We start from the raw sequence: 18,882 nt of genomic DNA, 5'->3' as shown, positions 1-18,882 counted from the left end.
CATAGTGAGTTGTGTCATAGTGAGGTGGGGTGTGTCATAGTGAGGGGTGTCATAGTGAGGTGGTGTGTGTCATAGTGAGTTGTGTCATAGTGAGGTGGGGTGTGTCATAGGGAGGTGTGGCATAGTGAGGGGTGTCATAGTGAGGTGGGGTGTGTCATAGTGAGGTTATATTGTAGCTTAGTGAGTGGCGTACCTCCAGGCATCACATGGCCTACGTCCTGTACAGTGAGGGCAGAGTTCTTGTCCTCTGTGTTGACCCTGATGACCCCATGACTCAGCCCGCCCATGGAGAGAATGGCCCTGGCAGGGAGGGCTGTACCACGAGCACCAGGCCTGGAGGGGGAGTATCAGAACGATCTCAGTGTATTGTGTAAGAGAGAGGACCAGAGAAAGAGGGATAGAGGTAGACAGATATGTACGTTGTTTACCTGCGTATAGCCACAGTGAGAGCTTCAGGAGAGGAGGCACAGGGGCAGATGACCTCCGGCTTTAACCCGTGAGACTGGAACACGTTGAGGAAGGCATCGCACGACGACACAGACCCTGAAAGACAGCAGAAATACATAAGAATGTGTCAGCAATGTGTTTCACTGTTAAGAATCAAACAGATTATATGAATCTAATTGACCGGATCAGATGTTTCTCTTGGAAGTTGTGTGCACTGCATCTAAAAATACATATCAGTGTACCAATAGAGGTGGGGCACTGATGAAGACTATGACAGGTCAATGCCAGGACAAACAATAGTTTGGGGAATAGATAAAGCAATCATGAGTGACGTCTGCTACGTATACGTGACTCACAGGACAGGTTGATGTGTCTCTGGTCCCTGTGTGTGTGTGTGTGTGTGTGTGTGTGTGTGTGTGTGTGTGTGTGTGTGTGTGTGTGTGTGACTGTGTGTGTGTGTGTGTGTGTGTGTGGACAGGTGTGTGTCTCTGTGTGTGTGTGTGTGTGGCAAGTCAGTTAAGAACATATTCTTATTTTCAATGACGGCCTGGGAACATTGGGTTAACTGCCTGTTCAGGGGCAGACTATGAGCATGACAGATTTTCTAGTACCTTGTCATTTTCAATGACGCTCATTGGGGCCTTTGAACAGAACGCAACCTTCCGGTTACTAGTCCAACGCTCTAACCACTAGGCTACGCTGCCGCCGTGTGTGTGTGTGTGTGTGTGTGTGTGTGAGAGAATGACTCACAGGGGTTGGCTCCATCAGCTACTATGAGCATGCGTATGGAGGACAAGTTGGTGTCTCTCTGGTCCCTGTGAGCCATCATAGCCCAGTGGAGGTCACGACACTTCACCACAGCTACACGTGCTGCAGGGGAGAAACAAGAGGGAAAGCTCAGGCTCACATCTCATTGCCTCAACACATAGTGCTAATTCTAATCGCTAATAAAATGGGTCATGTTCATTAGGCACGAAACTGAGAAGAAAAAGTCTGAAACAGGCAGGTAAATATCATGTTCCTTCAGACAACGTCTTAAAAAGTTTTGCTACAATGTTTCCTAATGAACCCGACCCAGACGACCTTAATCCATAGCATGCCGTTTAGGATTCTAATGCGTGCTAGTGTCCATGCAGTTTTCAATATAAAAGTTATAGCTAACCTTAGTGTAGCCTTACCTTTGTGTATGTGGACTCTTTGCACCCAGGACATGGGACAGGCCTTCATGACAGCGTAGGGTACAGTGATGGTGTGGATCCTGTTCATGACACTGGTTAGCACTCCGTGCCACAAGCCCATGTCCTTCTTACAGTCAAGGACATTGACCAACGTTTCTCCTGAGAGAGGACACAAACATTTGAACTACTTTATTTCAATGCACATCACAGTCATAAAGGATTCAAACATTTGAAAGGTTACAGATACATAGACACTTCAAGGATACCAACAGTACATTCTCCATATAGCGAGGTTACCACAGGACATGTAACAACAGCTTCATATCACATGATAAGTCTACAATATAGCTGATTTAACTGTGGACAAAGGCAACACTGTTCCTGGAACAGTCTGGTTGCCTGCCTGCCTCTGTGGATTCCCCTCATGGGATCTAATGTTCTCAGAGACAGAGAGGCGAAAGTGCTCTTTGTCTAAAAGCTGATCTGAGTGAGTATATGTATATATATAAATATATATGAGAGAGAGCGTGCGAGAGAGCGGCTATAGGAGGGCGGGCTCAGTGGTGTGTGTTAATCATGCACTTACCTTCACAGTAGTTGCAGGCCTGTGTCAGGGCTTGACAGTGTGTCAACAAGGCTATCTTAGACACGGCTACTCCCATCACCGTCCCCTCTTTACTGGCCTTGTACTGAGAGAACAGAACAGAGGTATAGAAATAAATGCAATCACAAAATAAAATCAGCGATACTAGGGCTGTCCCCGACTAAAAACAAATCTTGGTCGACGAAGAGTCGTCTGCTCTTTCGACCAATCGATTTGCTGAAATTTTTATACGCATTTTTCCATATATAGACACATCCTATGTGTTTTAATCAAATCAGCTATATTCACTGAGCTTGTCTGATGCTTTAAGCACACTGTTTGATTAAATAATTAAGACACACAAATGACGAGAGGGAGTCCGACCGCAATTGATTTGATTGTTCCGGGCCTGGCTCAAACTTGCCTGTGTTAAATCAAATTTAAAAAGAAAGCCAGTGACTGTGTGACTAGCACCCATTGTCTCGCTCTCCTCCTTGCTGCAGCGACCACCACAGAGCATCAAAGTGCATCGCACTGTCTGTGTTAATGAAGCGAAAACATAATAAAATGCCATTTCCGACTGAAAAGTTGTGACCGAAACTCCTCATTTGTTTGGGTAAAACATCCATCCCTAAACTCTTGCTCTCTTTACACATGTATGCATCACGTGGCCCATTTTTATTTGTATTTTTCACCTTTATTCAACCAGGTAGGCTAGTTGAGAACAAGTTCTCATTTACAACTGCGACCTGGCCAAGACAAAGCAAAGCAGTGCGACACAAACAACAGTTACACATGGAATAAACAAACATAAGTCAATAATACAATAGAAAAAGTATATATACAGTGAGTGCAAATGAGGTAGGATTAGGGAGGTATGGCAATAAATAGGCCATAGTGGCTAAATAATTACAATATAGCAAATAAACACTGGAGTGATAGATATGCAGAAGATGAATGTGCAAGTAGATATACTGGGGTGCAAAGGAGCAAGATAAATAAATAAATACAGTATGGGGATGAGGTAGTTGGATGGGCTATTTACAGATGGCCTATGTACAGGTGCAGTGATCTGTGAGCTGTTCTGACAGCTGGTGCTTAAAGTTAGTGAGGGAGATATGATTCTTCAGCTTCAGTGATTTTTGCAGTTCGTTCCAGTCGATGGCAGCAGAGAACTGGAAGGAAAGGCGGCCAAAGGAGGAATTGGCTTTGGGGATGGCCAGTGAAATATACCTGCTGTAGCGCATGCTACGGGTGGGTGCTGCTATGGTGACCAGTGGCCTGACTTATAGCATATCTAAATCAAATCAATAAATTGGTTATAAACTCTGAACCCCGTAACATGTGACAGCAAACTGGATGCAGAGGACCTGACAAACTGGAAATAGGAGAATGTTTACTGGTTGCTCAGGAGGTAAAGGAGAAGTTTGTTGTGGAAAATACTGCAGATCAAGAAAAAATAAAGGTAAGGAGCAAACGCTGTGTGCATATTATGTTATTATTATTATGTGCCAAACAGGTGCTGTTAGATTACGTTGTTCCAAACGGTCAGAAAAATGACAAACAAAATAAATGAGCGTACCGTGAATAAATTTTCTGAAATGGAGCGGTTTAGGCCTATTTATTGTTTATGCAAATTATTCAACAGTGGCTTTATTTTATTTAAATTCTTGATTGCATTTGAAATCATGAATGACTCGTATACTGTGTGATGACATTAATGAATTCATGATAGATTGATACAGTAGCCCGTAGAAGTATTGAAATATAGTCCAAAGTTAGTTAGGGTGTTAAGACTAAACAGAATGCGCTCTTCGGCCTACAGATCGATGCTGGTTGTACAAGGCTGCTATACCCTGCCTACTAATGACGATGACAAGACTTATTATAATAATGATGATAATAATAATAGTAATAGGAAGGAGATCAAGGAAAAAGGAGGGTTATTATTATAACAATAATTATCTTGACAATTTGGAAGTGTAAACATTAAATAAATAAATTATAAATAATACCAGAGAATAATTTATTATTTTATTTCACCTTTATTTATTTAACCAGGTAGGCTAGTTGAGAACAAGTTCTCATTTACAACTGCGACATGGCCGAGATAAAGCAAAGCAGTGCGACAAAAATCAACAGTTACACATGGGATAAACAAAAGTACAATCAATAACAATAGAAAAATCTATATACAGTGTGTGCAAATGGAGTAAAGAGAGAAGGCAATAAAAAGGCCACAGTGGCAAAGTCACTACAATTTACCAAATTAACACTGGAGTGATAGATGATGATGTGCAGATAATGATGTGCAAGTAGATATGCTGGGGTGCAAAAGTTCCAAAAAAGGCAAAAACAATATGAGGATGAGGTAGATAGTTGGATGGGTTATTTGCAGATGGGATATGAACAGCTGCAGCGATCATTAAGCTGCTCAGATAGCTGATGCTTAAAGTTAGAGAGGGAGATATAAGACTCCTGCCACAGAGATTTATCAATTTGTTCCAGTAATTGGCAGCAGAGAACTGGATGGAAAGGCGGCCAAAGGTGTTGGCTTTGGGAATGACCAGTGAGGGTGGGTGTTGTTATGGTGACCAGTGAGCTGAGAAGGCAGAGCTTTATCTAGCAAAGACTTATAGATGAAAAAAATGGTAAAGCCTTTATTACAGCATAGCAAAGATTAAAAAATATTTTTTTATCGAACATGTGGGTTGCGTGAGGCTTGGTGGTCACGGAATCAATTTCACTTTCACTTTTGGATGAAACTGCCTCCTACTCAGCCCCAGATGCTAATATATGCATATTATCATTAGTATTGGATAGAAAACACTCTGAAGTTTCTAAAACTGTTTGAATGATGTCTGTGAGTATAACATAACTCATATGGCAGGCAAAAAAATGAGAAAAAATCCAAACAGGAAGTGAGAAATCTGAGGTTTGTAGTTTTGAACTCAGCCCTATCGAGAAAAAAAAACAGTGAGATATGGGTCAAGATGCACTTCCTAAGGCTTCCACTAGATGTCAACCGTTTTTAGAAACTTGAATGAGGCTTCTACTGTGAAGTGGGACCGGATGATTTCTCTTCGGTCTGGCAGAGTGTTACAGCCTCATGACGCGCAGTCACGAGAGTTAGCTCTGGAATTCTCCGGTTGGAACATTATTGAACTTTTATGATAAAGCATCCTGAAGATTGATTCTATACTTAGTTTGACAAGTTTCTTCGTCCTGTAATATAACTTTTTTGAACGTTTCGTCCGAATGGACCAGATCGCACTCTTTGTTTACCAAACGCCCGAAACAAAATAAAATATTGGACATAAATGGACATTAACGAACAAAACAAGCATTTATTGTGGAACTGCGATTCCTAGGAGTGCATTCTGATGAAGATCAAAGGTAAGTGAATATTTATAATGCTATTTATGAATAATGTTGACTACCCAACATGGCGGATATTTCTCTGGCTGGTTTGGGCTCTGAGCACCGGTTGCAGCGGTTGCATTAAGGAGAAGTGTATCTAAAGTTGTATAATAGTTGTATTTTCATCAACATTTATTATGAGTATTTCTGTGAATGAATGTGGCTCTCTGCAATATCACTACATGTTTTGGAACTACTGAACATAACACGCCAATGTAAAATAAGATTTTTGGATATAAATATGAACTTTACCGAACAAAACATACATGTATTGTGTATGAGTGTCATCTGATGAAGATCATCAAAGGTTAGTGATTAATTTGATCTCTATTTGTGCTTTTTGTGACTCCTCCCTTTGGCTTGAAAAATGGCTGGGCTTTTCTGTGAGTCGGTGGTGACCTAACAATCGTTTGTGGAGCTTTCGCTGTAAAGCATTTTTTAAATCAGACAATGTGGCTGGATTAACGAGAATTTTATCTTTAAAATGATGCCTAATACTTGTATGTTTAAAAAATGAATTTCTGAGAATTCTGTTGATTTGTATTTGGCGCCCTGCAATTTCTTGGCTGTTGGCGAAAGGTTCCTCTAGCGGAACGGGATTCCCGTTCCCCAGTCCTAGGTTAAACAAACACTCATACAGGCAAGATCATCAGGATCGGTCTTATTTCTGTAGATATATGTGGATGATTTATAAAGCCAAGCACATTTAACAGATAGGTTATTGACTATAGACCTAATTAAGTTGAGGTTTCCTCTCTCCTGACTTTTCTTAGACAAGGGGCTGTTTTCTCGTCTCATAATTTCGCTGCTGCCTTCACCGCATTGTTCTCAACACCAATATGCTGGTTAACTTTGCTATTCAGCACAACATGGTCTAGGAAAAGGCTCCAATTCATATTGATACTATTGTAAAGTGGCTGTTCCACTGGATGTCATAAGGTGAATGCACCAATTTGTAAGTCGCTCTGGATAAGAGCGTCTGCTAAATGACTTAAATGTAAATGTAATACGTTTCAAAACCGGGGACACCTGACAGAGACCCATTATCCAACACAGGAGAAAGAGTATTTGTCATAAAATAATATTTTTACTTATGTTTTCCCAATTTTTCTTACATAATATAACCAGAAGGAATTTCAGTAGTACATCAGAATGATGGACTGTGTCATCCCAATGGCCTACACAAAGCATCAGTTCCACTCAGACAGGTGTCTTGTACACCATGATTACAGTGGTATCTCTATGCCACGAAATCTAAAAATAAAAAAAATAAAAAAAGGGTAGAAATGTCATGTTTTAGGTCATTAAAATGTACTGAGACTGGATAATCCCTGTCCTTTCTCCAAATTGAACTTTTATGTTCACTGATTCTGTTTGAGAGAACGAGAGGTTTTACCTACATAGCACAGCCCACATGGACATTTAATAATGCAGATAACATGGGTGGTGGAACACGTAATAATGTCATTTATTTGCAACTGTTTTCCTGTATGTGGGTGGCAGAAATATTCACACTTCATCATATTGTTGCACTGTGTGCAACCTCTGCATTTATAGCTACCATTTGGAAGAGGACGTAAAAGAGCCTGGCTCATTTTCTTTTGTGGCTGGCAGTTGGCATTGATCAATTTATTGCGTAAATTGTGACCTCTCCTATATACAATAAGTGGTGGATTCTTGAATTCAGCTGGCAAAGCTGGGTCCGATGATAAACCATGCCAGTGATTCCTGACCGCATCTCCCACTTTTCACGAGTTCAAAGTATATGTAGTTGTGAACATTAGAGTGTTCTTTAGCAGTTTTTTTGGTAGCAGTTAATCTCATGTTCCCCTTTCCACGTTAAAGAGTCCAATTGATAGTGTTTTTAGCCACAAAATCGGCCAAAACCCCAATTCATACATTTGGGCACAGTCGATAGCGTACTGGACTTCGGTCTAGAATGTTGAGGGTTTGAAACCTGCTTATAAATACATTGTTCATCCAGCCAGCGAGTCAGATTTGTAAAATGTTTTACGGCGAAAACATAGCACATATTTATGTCAAACCACCACCAAAGACACAGCTCATTTGAATAGCCAAAAAATGCAATCAACAAACGCAGGATTAAAAGAAAAATAATTCACTAAACTTTTGAAAATCTTCATCAGATGACAGTAATAGGACATGTTACACAGTATATTTATGTTTTTTTCAATAATATGCCATTTATATCCAGAAATCTCTGTTTAAAATGACGGCCATGTTGAAAAAATGCTACTCAAATGTCTGGAGAAATGATGATAGCTCCACCAGACAACATCAGATAACAAGCAATACACATCATTAACTTTGACTAAATATACATGTTCTACATATAGATAGAAAGATACACTTCTTAATGCAACCGCTGTGTTACATTTATTTTTAACTTTACAGAATTCGTTCACTAGGCTATAATATGAGATGGCGCTCACACATTAGCATTATGTCTCCTCTATGTTGGACTCCACAGAAACACAAAAATAACCACATAAATATTCCCTTACCTTTGACGTTCTTCGATCATAAGCCGTGGAAGGAGTCATACTTACCAAAAACTGCGTTTGGTTTTCAAGTCTGTGTCTTTGGGCTATCAAACACGACAAATTCAGTCTGAAATGCAGCCAAAATTCTAGTGGATGCGCATCAAAACTTCAAAATGACATATTATATGTCGACGAAACTGGTCAAACTAAGTGCAGAATCAAGCTTTAGCATGTTCTGAACGTGCAAAACAATCCTTAGCTCGAACAGACAAACCGACATCCTTTGGTCAATCCTGGAAGAAAGAGAGCTCTGGACCCGACGCGCGCATGAAAGTACATGTATTTTCGCGTGACCGGAAGGTTTCCGCCCGCCAAAAGTGGAGGGAGCGCGCGATTCTCACAATGACAAGCCCCATTGAAAGCAGACATCGCGCTGAAGAGATAGAAACGGTTCCCAGATCCGTAGCTGGTTGGGAAGGGTGGGGGCGATGACGTCAAAGTTGGCCCAACTTTCATGATGACAAGAGAGAGTTTGGGAGAATGGCTGCCCTGAGAGTTCTGCTTTACATACAGACATAATTTGAACGGTTTTAGAAGCTTTAGAGTGTTTTCTATTCAATTATAATTATTATATGCATATATTAGATTTTTTTCTGTTTACTATGGGCACGCAATTCCTCCAAAGGGGGCAGTAGTCAGCCCTATCTTTAACATATTTCTTTCAATTGAACATTTTTTGCTTGACTCGTTAGAACTACTTATATTTTCTTCCCCGTAATTTTTTGTCAGCCATCTTTGCTGAAGTCACCAGGGAAAAATGTGTCATTGGAACCACTCGATATGATTGGTCATATAAAAACCTTGGGACCCAATGAAGCCGTGACACTGGGTACCTCTAAGTCCCACTGTAGATGTCTGTTTTATGTTGTTGTTGTTGCTGCTGCTCGACTAAAGAAATCTCGGTGGACCAACAGCCAGTCGACTAAATGGGGTCAGTGCTAAGCGATACACAAGTAAAAGAACACAAAAAAACAGACATACACAAAACGACAAACTAGTTTTTTTTTTCTTCATAAAATACACACAATGTTCAGGACACGTCTCACCTCGATATAAGCTGTGTCTGTGTTGGCGGTGGGGATGTGGGGCTGCCAGTCTTTAGATGGCTTGGTCAGGTACTTGGTGTCTGTCACAACCCACTTCATACGGGGCCAACCTGGGAGGCAGAACACCACCATCAGCATAATGTATACACAGGCCACTACTAGAAGTCAGATGGATGACCGGACAAAGATCCAAAAGTTGTAGCTATTAAACGGTGGTATTAGGAACATTAGTGGGCATATGTTTACCTACCCACGTGACCTCTACCTACCCACGTGACGTCTACCTACGTGACCACGTGACCTCTACCTACCCACGTGACCTCTACCTACCCACGTGACCTCTACCTACCCACGTGACCTCTACCTACCCACGTGACCTCTACCTACCCACGTGACCTCTACCTACCCACGTGACCACGTGACGTCTACCTACCCACGTGGCCTCTACCTACCCACGTGGCCTCTACCTACCCACGTGGCCTCTACCTACCCACGTGGCCTCTACCTACCCACGTGGCCTCTACCTGACCACGTGACGTCTACCTACCCACGTGGCCTCTACCTACCCACGTGGCCTCTACCTACCCACGTGGCCTCTACCTACCCACGTGGCCTCTACCTACCCACGTGGCCTCTACCTACCCACGTGGCCTCTACCTACCCACGTGGCCTCTACCTACCCACGTGGCCTCTACCTACCCACGTGGCACCTACCCACGTGACACCTACCCACGTGACACCTACCCACATGACCACGGACGTCTACCTACCCACATGACGGCTACCTACCCACGTGACCACGGGCGTCTACCTACCCACGTGGCCTCTACCTACCCACGTGGCCTCTACCTACCCACGTGGCCTCTACCTACCCACGTGGCCTCTACCTACCCACGTGGCGTCTACCTACCCACGTGGCGTCTACCTACCCACGTGGCACCTACCCACGTGACACCTACCCACATGACCACGGACGTCTACCTACCCACATGACGGCTACCTACCCACGTGACCACGGGCGTCTACCTACCCACGTGGCGTCTACCTACCCACGTGGCGTCTACCTACCCACATGACCACGGACATCTACCCATCCACAATATAATGGACATCTACCAGCAATACCAGCAGTATGTGCTGACCTTTGAACTGCATGATCTCTCCCTGGGGAGTCTTGGGCAGTCCTTTAAGACAGATCTCACTGGTCAGGGCGAGGCCCACCCCACAGCTGCCCAATAGGAAGCCAATCTGCAGACTGCCTGCGTCCTGGGTTGTGAAACACAAATACAAGCATTTGAAAAGGACAAAGGAAATCTAGATTATTAGTTAATAAATGCCACTGTATTTTGCTGTGTAATATCAAGGGATTTTATTATAGTTCATTAAATAGAATTTGAACCCAGATATGACTGAGTGGGTATTGAAGTCCATACCTGTCGAGACAGTGGCACCTCTATGGGTACAGGGATGACCTCTGCTAGGAGACAGCCATAGAAGGCCACCCAGAACATTGCAGGGTCAGTGTTAGGGTACACCAATGCCACCTAGGGGATAGACAGTACAGTTTCAGACACAGTACAGCATCGCACAATGGCAGGTTGGCATTTACTGGGATGACTCATGCACTGGAGGGAGCTCTGCAGAATGGTCACAAGCTGGCACAGCCACAAAGCCATAAAATCTGATTTTAACCCTACCCTTAACCACACTGCTAAACCTAATGCCTAACCTTAAATTAAAAACACATTTTTTTTTAACGATTTCGCCAATTTTGACTTTGCAGCTGGTCCATCTAGCGTATATCGCTCAGTTCTGCCTCCAGGGCAAGATTCATGACAATACACGTCAACCTGCATCACAATGGGGAATATCTTATTTTGTTTATTGTGTTGTCTGTGCATTGCATGGAGAAGACACAGATCATGTTTTTAAATAAACATCAATCACTCAATGTGGTAAAGCGTGAAGGAGAGAAGAGTGGAGGAAGTTCTGTGTCATCCCGTCTGTGTGGCTGTGTGTTGGTAAAGCGTGAAGGAGAGAAGAGTGGAGGAAGTTCTCTGTGTCTGTGTCATCCTGTCTGTGTGTTGGTAAAGCGTGAAGGAGAGAAGAGTGGAGGAAGTTATCTGTGTCTGTGTCATCCTGTCTGTGTGTTGGTAAAGCGTGAAGGAGAGAAGAGTGGAGGAAGTTCTCTGTGTCTGTGTCATCCTGTCTGTGTGTTGGTAAAGCGTGAAGGAGAGAAGAGTGGAGGAAGTTATCTGTGTCTGTGTCTTCCTGTCTGTGTGTTGGTAAAGCGTGAAGGAGAGAAGAGTGGAGGAAGTTATCTGTGTCTGTGTCATCCTGTCTGTGTGTTGGTAAAGCGTGAAGGAGAGAAGAGTGGAGGAAGTCTGTGTCATCCTGTCTGTGTGGCTGTGTGTTTTCACCATGTACCCTATCTCCAGGTCTCAGGACAGGTTCGTTCTTCGTGCCCAGTTTGTTTAACAGAGTGTAGGCCAGCTTCAGACTGCGGCTCCACAGTTTACCTGAGACAGAGAGAGAAAGCGAGAGAGAGAAGAGCAATTTCTCAGAGGAGACTATATGACCTCAGCTCTCAATAGATTGACTGAGAGGAGGGTGATCTTCTGAACTACAAAACATTAGTTATAAACTAAAGAAGTCCAATCTGAGACTGTGGGTTAGCCTGAAATGTCTCCCTATTCCGTCATATAGGGAGCCGCGTGCCATGTCAGACGGTGAGACCTACCGTACGTCAGCGTGTAGAGGGGTTTCCCGGTAACGTCCAGGGTGGTGAGAGCGGGGCTCTTGGCCTGTGAAGCCCCCCAACGTGCCAGGGCAGCCTGCAGGGCCGGGGGCCAGTTACTGACCACCCCCAGGGGCTCCCCCTTCACTGGGATGATCTGACGGCCCTCTGGCCTGGGGGTGTTGGGGTCCGGCTGGGGCACTACGGAGAGGGGAGAGTAGGAGAAGATCACAGGGACGGGATGGATAGACGAGGAAAGAGGGACGGAAGGAGGAAAGAATAAGGCATGGGAGAAGAAAAGGAAAGAGGGATGGAAGGAAGGAGGAAAGAATAAGGCATGGGAGAAGAAAAGGAAAGAGGGATGGAAGGAAGGAGGAAAGAATAAGGCATGGGAGAAGAAAAGGAAAGAGGGATGGAAGGAGGAAAGAATAAGGCATGGGAGAAGAAAAGGAAAGAGGGACGGAAGGAGGAAAGAATAAGGCATGGGAGAAGAAAAGGAAAGAGGGATGGAAGGAAGGAGGAAAGAATAAGGCATGGGAGAAGAAAAGGAAAGAGGGATGGAAGGAGGAAAGAATAAGGCATGGGAGAAGAAAAGGAAAGAGGGATGGAAGGAAGGAGGAAAGAATAAGGCATGGGATGGAAGGAAGGAGGAAAGAATAAGGCATGGGAGAAGAAAAGGAAAGAGGGATGGAAGGAAGGAGGAAAGAATAAGGCATGGGAGAAGAAAAGGAAAGAATAAGGCATGCATGGGGAAAGAAGAAAAGGAAAGAGGGATGGAAGGAGGAAAGAATAAGGCATGGGAGAAGAAAAGGAAAGAGGGATGGAAGGAAGGAGGAAAGAATAAGGCATGGGAGAAGAAAAGGAAAGAGGGATGGAAGGAGGAAAGAATAAGGCATGGGAGAAGAAAAGGAAAGAGGGATGGAAGGAAGGAGGAAAGAATAAGGCATGGGAGAAGAAAAGGAAAGAGTATAAAAAAACAAGAGTAAAGTTTAGTTTTCTACTGGTTTAATGAAGACTAATAAAAGAGACAGATATCTACTTTCCACTTACTACATCATTTTCAGAAATATACTTTAAATATAAATATCAAAAGTACATGGAATTGCTCAAATGTACTTAAGTAACATAAGTGAAAGTATAAATAATTTCAACTTCCTTATATTAAGTAAACCAGAAGGCTCAATTTGATTTATTTTTATTGACGAATAGTCAGGGGCAAACTCCAACACTCAGACACCATTTACAAACAAAGCGTTTGTGTTTAGTGAGTCCACCAGATCTGAGGCAGTAGGGACAACCAGGGATGTTCTCTGTTTAGTGAGTCCACCAGATCTGAGGCAGTAGGGACAACCAGGGATGTTCTCTGTTTAGTGAGTCCACCAGATCAGAGGCAGTATGGAAGACCAGGGATGTTCTCTGTTTAGTGAGTCAGCCAGATCAGAGGCAGTAGGGATGACCAGGGATGTTCTTTTGATAAGTGTGTGAATTGGACCATTTTCCTGTCAAAATGTAACGAGTACTTTGGGTGTCAGGAAAAATGTATGAAGTAAAACGTACATTATTTTCTATAGGAATGTAGTGAAGTAAAAATAAAAGTTGCCAAAAATATAAATAGTGATATATAAATAAATATATAAAATATAAATACAGATACCACAAAAATAAAATACTTCAGTAGTACTTTAAAGTACTTTTACACCTCTGGGAATGTTGGAATATTTTCTGAAGTACTGGAGTGAGTCCTTTGCATTTGGCCAACCTATTTTGCTACCTGACAACTTTACGGTTTTCACTTTTTAATTACCGTTCATATATTTATTTATTTTTTCCTCAACTTTTTCACTCCGGACGCTTTATCTGGACACGATTCGTCAGGACCTCCAACAGCCGAAGCTAAGTAGTAACATTAACATGATGCCTTCTAATTGCAGTCGCTGTACTCGCCTTACGTGCTACAAGCCAAGCTTCAGACGCAATCGTTAGGCAAGGGTAATTTCAGTGTAGGAAAGGATGAAACAGCGTCTGTGCCACCAGTGAGTACAGATAGTAGTATAAATCCCCTCGCACTGTCCCCACAGCCGGACAACCTTCTCACAGTTTCTGGAAGGAAATGCTGTAGGAAAGCTCAACCGGTGTCGCTCATTCAGCCGACAGAAACTTTCAACCGGTTTTCCCCATAAAGCAGCGGGTCGGAGTCAGAGGCCGAGTCTTCTCTGGTCTCTACTCCTCCCGTTACGGGGTCTGAGACGCCGAAGCTTCCCACCATTAGCTCTGACAAATTGAAAACTCTAGTCATTGGCGACTCCATTACCCGCAGTATTAGACTTAAAACGAATCATCCAGCGATCATACATTGTTTACCAGGGGGCAGGGCTACCGACGTTAAGGCTAATCTGAAGATGGTGCTGGCAAAAGCTAAAACTGGCGAGTGTAGAGAGTATAGAGATATTGTTATCCACGTCGGCACCAACGATGTTAGGATGAAACAGTCGGAGATCACCAAGCGCAACATAGCTTCTGCGTGCATATCAGCTAGAAAGATGTGTCAGCATTGAGTAATTGTCTCTGGCCCCCTCCCAGTTAGGGGGAGTGATGAGCTCTACAGCAGAGTCTCTGGCCCCCTCCCAGTTAGGGGGGGTGATGAGCTCTACAGCAGAGTCTCTGGCCCCCTCCCAGTTAGGGGGAGTGATGAGCTCTACACCAGTAATTGTCTCTGGCCCCTTCCTAGTTAGGGGGAGTGATGAGCTCTACAGCAGAGTCTCACAACTCAATCGCTGGTTGAAAACTGTTTTCTGCCCCTCCCAAAAGATAGAATTTGTAGATAACTGGCCCTCTTTCTGGGACTCGCCCACAAACAGGACCAAGACTGGCCTGCTGAGGAGTGACGGACTCCATCCAATGCTGGAGGGGTGCTCTCATCTTATCTACCAACATAGACAGGGCTCTAACTCCTCAAGCTCCACAATGAAATAGGGTGCAGGTCAGGCAGCAGGCTGTTAGCCAGCCTGCCAGCATAGTGGAGTCTGCCACTAGCACAGTCAGTGTAGTCAGCTCAGCTATCACCATTGAGACCGTGTCTGTGCCTCGACCTAGGTTGGGCAAAACTAAACATGGCGGTGTTCGCCTTAGCAATCTCACTAGGATAAAGACCACCTCCATTCCTGTCATTACTGAAAGAGATCATGATACCTCACATCTCAAAATAGGGCTACTTAATGTTAGGTCCCTTACTTCAAAGGCAATTATAGTCAATGAACTAATCACTGATCATAATCTTGATGTGATTGGCCTGACTGAAACATGGCTTAAGCCTGATTAATTTACCGTTTTAAATGAGGCCTCACCTCCTGGCTACACTAGTGACCATATCCCCCGTGCATCCCGCAAAGGCGGAGGTGTTGCCAACATTTACGATAGCAAATTTCAATTTACAAAAAAAAAAGATGTTTTCGTCTTTTGAGCTTCTAGTCATGAAATCTATGCAGCCTACTCAATCACTTTTTATAGCTACTGTTTACAGGCCTCCTGGGCCATATACAGCGTTTCTCACTGAGTTCCCTGAATTCCTATCGGACCTTGTAGTCATAGCAGATAATATTCTAATCTTTGGTGACTTTAATATTCACATGGAAAAGTCCACAGACCCACTCCAAAAGGCTTTCGGAGCCATCATCGACTCAGTGGGTTTTGTCCAACATGTCTCTGGACCCACTCACTGTCACAGTCATACGCTGGACCTCGTTTTTTGTCCCATGGAATAAATGTTGTGGATCTTAATGTTTTTCCTCATAATCCTGGACTATCGGACCACCATTTTATTACGTTTGCAATTGCAACAAATAATCTGCTCAGACCCCAACCAAGGACCATCAAAAGTCGTGCTATAAATTCACAGACAACACAAAGATTCCTTGATGCCCTTCCAGACTCCCTCTGCCTACCCAAGGACGCCAGAGGACAAAAATCAGTTAACCACCTAACTGAGGATCTCAATTTAACCTTGCATAATATCCTAGATGCAGTTGCACCCCTAAAAACTAAAAACATTTCTCAAAAGAAACTAGCTCCCTGGTACACAGAAAATACCCGAGCTCTGAAGCAAGCTTCCAGAAAATTGGAACGGAAATGGCGCCACACCAAACTGGAAGTCTTCCGACTAGCTTGGAAAGACGGTACCGTGCAGTACAGAAGAGCCCTTACTGCTGCTCGATCATCCTATTTTTCTAACTTAATTGAGGAAAATAAGAACAATCCGAAATTCCTTTTTGATACTGTCGCAAAGCTAACTAAAAAGCAGCATTCCCCAAGAGAGGATGACTTTCACTTCAGCAGTGATGAATTCATGAACTTCTTTGAGGAAAAGATTGTGATTATTAGAAAGCAAATTACGGACTCCTCTTTAAACCTGCGTATTCCTCCAAACCTCAGTTGTCCTGAGTCTGCACAAATCTGCCAGGACCTAGGATCAAGAGAGACGCTCAAGTGTTTTAGTACTATATCTCTTGACACAATGATGAAAATAATCATGGCCTCTAAACCTTCAAGCTGCATATTGGACCCTATTCCAACTAAACTACTGAAAGAGCTGCTTCCTGTGCTTGGCCCTCCTATGTTGAACATAATAAATGGCTCTCTATCCACCGGATGTGTACCAAACTCACTAAAAGTGGCAGTAATAAAGCCTCTCTTGAAAAAGCCAAACCTTGACCCAGAAAATATAAAAAACGATCAGCCTATATCGAATCTTCCATTCCTCTCAAACATTTTAGAGAAGGCTGTTGCGCAGCAACTCACTGCCTTCCTGAAGACAAACAATGTATACGAAATGCTTCAGTCTGGTTTTAGACCCCATCATAGCACTGAGACGGCACTTGTGAAATAAATAGTAAATTACATTTTAATGGCATCGGACCGAGGCTCTGCATCTGTCCTCATGCTCCTAGACCTTAGTGCTGCTTTTGATACCATCGATCACCACATTCTTTTGGAAGATTGGAAACCCAAATTGGTCTACGCGGACATGTTCTGGCCTGGTTTAGACCTTATCTGTCGGAAAGATATCAGTTTGTCTGTCTGAATGGTTTGTCCTCTGACAAATCAACTATACATTTCGGTGTTCCTTAAGGTTCCGTTTCAGGACCACTATTGTTTTCACTATATATTTTACCTCTTGGGGATGTTATTTGAAAACATCATGTTAACTTTCACTGCTATGCGGATGACACACAGCTGTACATTTCAATGAAACATGGTGAAGCCTCAAAATTGCCCTCGCTAGAAGCATGCGTTTCAGACATAAGGAAGTGGATGGCTGCAAACTTTCTACTATTAAACTCGGACAAAACAGAGATGCTTGTTCTAGGTCCCAAGAATCAAAGAGATCTTCTGTTGAATCTGACAATTCATCTTAATGGTTGTACAGTCATCTCAAATAAAACTGTGAAGGACCTCGGCGTTACTCTGGACCCTGATCTCTCTTTTGAAGAACATATCAAGACCATTTCGAGGACAGCTTTTTTCCATCTACGTAATATTGCAAAAATCAGAAACTTTCTGTTCAAAAATGATGCAGAAAAATTAATCCATGCTTTTGTCACTTCTAGGTTAGACTACTGCAATGCTCTACTTTCCGGCTACCTGGATAAAGCACTAAATAAAACTTCAGTTAGTGATAAATACGGCTGCTAGAATCCTGACTCGAACCAAAAGATTTGATCATATTACTCCAGTGCTAGGCTCTCTACACTGGCTTCCTGTCAAAGCAAGGGCTGATTTCAAGGTTTTACTGCTAACCTACAAAGCATTACATGGGCTTGCTCCTACCTCTCTCTCTGATTTGGTCCTGCCGTACATACCTACACGTACGCTACGGTCACAAGACGCAGGCCTCCTAATTGTCCCTAGAATTTCTAAGCAAACAGCTGGAGGCAGGGCTTTCTCGTATAGAGCTCCATTTTTATGGAACGGTCTGCCTACCCATGTCAGAGACGCAAACTCGGTCTCAACCTTTAAGTATTTACTGAAGACTCATCTCTTCAGTGGGTCATATGATTGAGTGTAGTCTGGCCCAGGAGTGGGAAGGTGAACGGAAAGGCTCTGGAGCAACGAACCGCCCTTGCTGTCTCTGCCTGGCCGGTTCCCCTCTTTCCACTGGGATTCTCTGCCTCTAACCCTATTACAGGGGCTGAGTCATTGGCTTACTGGGGCTCTCTCATGCCGTCCCTAGAGGGGGTGCGTCACCTGAGTGGGTTGATTCACTGTTGTGGTCATCCTGTCTGGGTTGGCGCCCCCCCCCTTGAGTTGTGCCGTGGCGGAGATCTTTGTGGGCTATACTCAGCCTTGTCTCAGGATGGTAAGTTGGTGGTTGAAGATATCCCTCTAGTGGTGTGGGGGCTGTGCTTTGGCAAAGTGGGTGGGGTTATATCCTTCCTGTCTGGCCCTGTCCGGGGGTGTCCTCGGATGGGGCCACAGTGTCTCCTGACCCCTCCTGTCTCAGTCTCCAGTATTTATGCTGCAGTAGTTTGTGTCGGGGGGCTAGGGTCAGTTTGTTATATCTGGAGTACTTCTCCTGTCCTATTCGGTGTCCTGTGTGAATCTAAGTGTGCGTTCTCTAATTCTCTCCTTTCTTTCTCTCTCTCGGAGGACCTGAGCCCCAGGACCATGCCCCAGGACAACCTGACATGATGACTCCTTGCTGTCCCCAGTCCACCTGGCCATGCTGCTGCTCCAGTTTCAACTGTTCTGCCTTACTATTATTCGACCATGCTGGTCATTTATGAACATTTGAACATCTTGGCCATGTTCTGTTATAATCTCCACCCGGCACAGCTAGAAGAGGACTGGCCACACCACATATGCTCTCTCTAATTCTCTCTTTCTTTCTCTCTCTCGGAGGACCTGAGCCCTA

At 43.7% G+C, this 18,882-nt stretch overlaps 1 protein-coding gene across 4 annotated transcripts in view; it reads right to left on the bottom strand.

Annotated features, from left to right (window-relative positions):
* The window catches only part of LOC118372333 (disco-interacting protein 2 homolog B-A-like), a 101,458-nt gene that overhangs the window by 33,025 nt on the left and 49,551 nt on the right, over positions 1–18,882 (bottom strand). For all 4 annotated transcript variants that reach the window (XM_052484808.1, XM_052484807.1, XM_052484805.1 and 1 more), the window contains exons 8-17: positions 11,979–12,176; positions 11,666–11,757; positions 10,672–10,782; positions 10,381–10,504; positions 9,239–9,348; positions 2,212–2,314; positions 1,626–1,784; positions 1,198–1,317; positions 429–543; positions 194–333 (exon numbers count right to left, since the gene is read on the bottom strand). In XM_052484808.1, coding sequence (XP_052340768.1) covers positions 194–333; positions 429–543; positions 1,198–1,317; positions 1,626–1,784; positions 2,212–2,314; positions 9,239–9,348; positions 10,381–10,504; positions 10,672–10,782; positions 11,666–11,757; positions 11,979–12,176 — 1,272 coding nt within the window. The remainder of the gene's footprint in view (positions 1–193; positions 334–428; positions 544–1,197; positions 1,318–1,625; positions 1,785–2,211; positions 2,315–9,238; positions 9,349–10,380; positions 10,505–10,671; positions 10,783–11,665; positions 11,758–11,978; positions 12,177–18,882) is intronic.

Source organism: Oncorhynchus keta, chromosome 28 (genome assembly GCF_023373465.1).
Source record: "Oncorhynchus keta strain PuntledgeMale-10-30-2019 chromosome 28, Oket_V2, whole genome shotgun sequence".
NCBI classification, from domain to species: Eukaryota; Metazoa; Chordata; class Actinopteri; order Salmoniformes; family Salmonidae; genus Oncorhynchus; species Oncorhynchus keta.
Note: the sequence above shows the minus strand (reverse complement) of the source record. Positions and strands in the feature narration are given on the sequence as shown.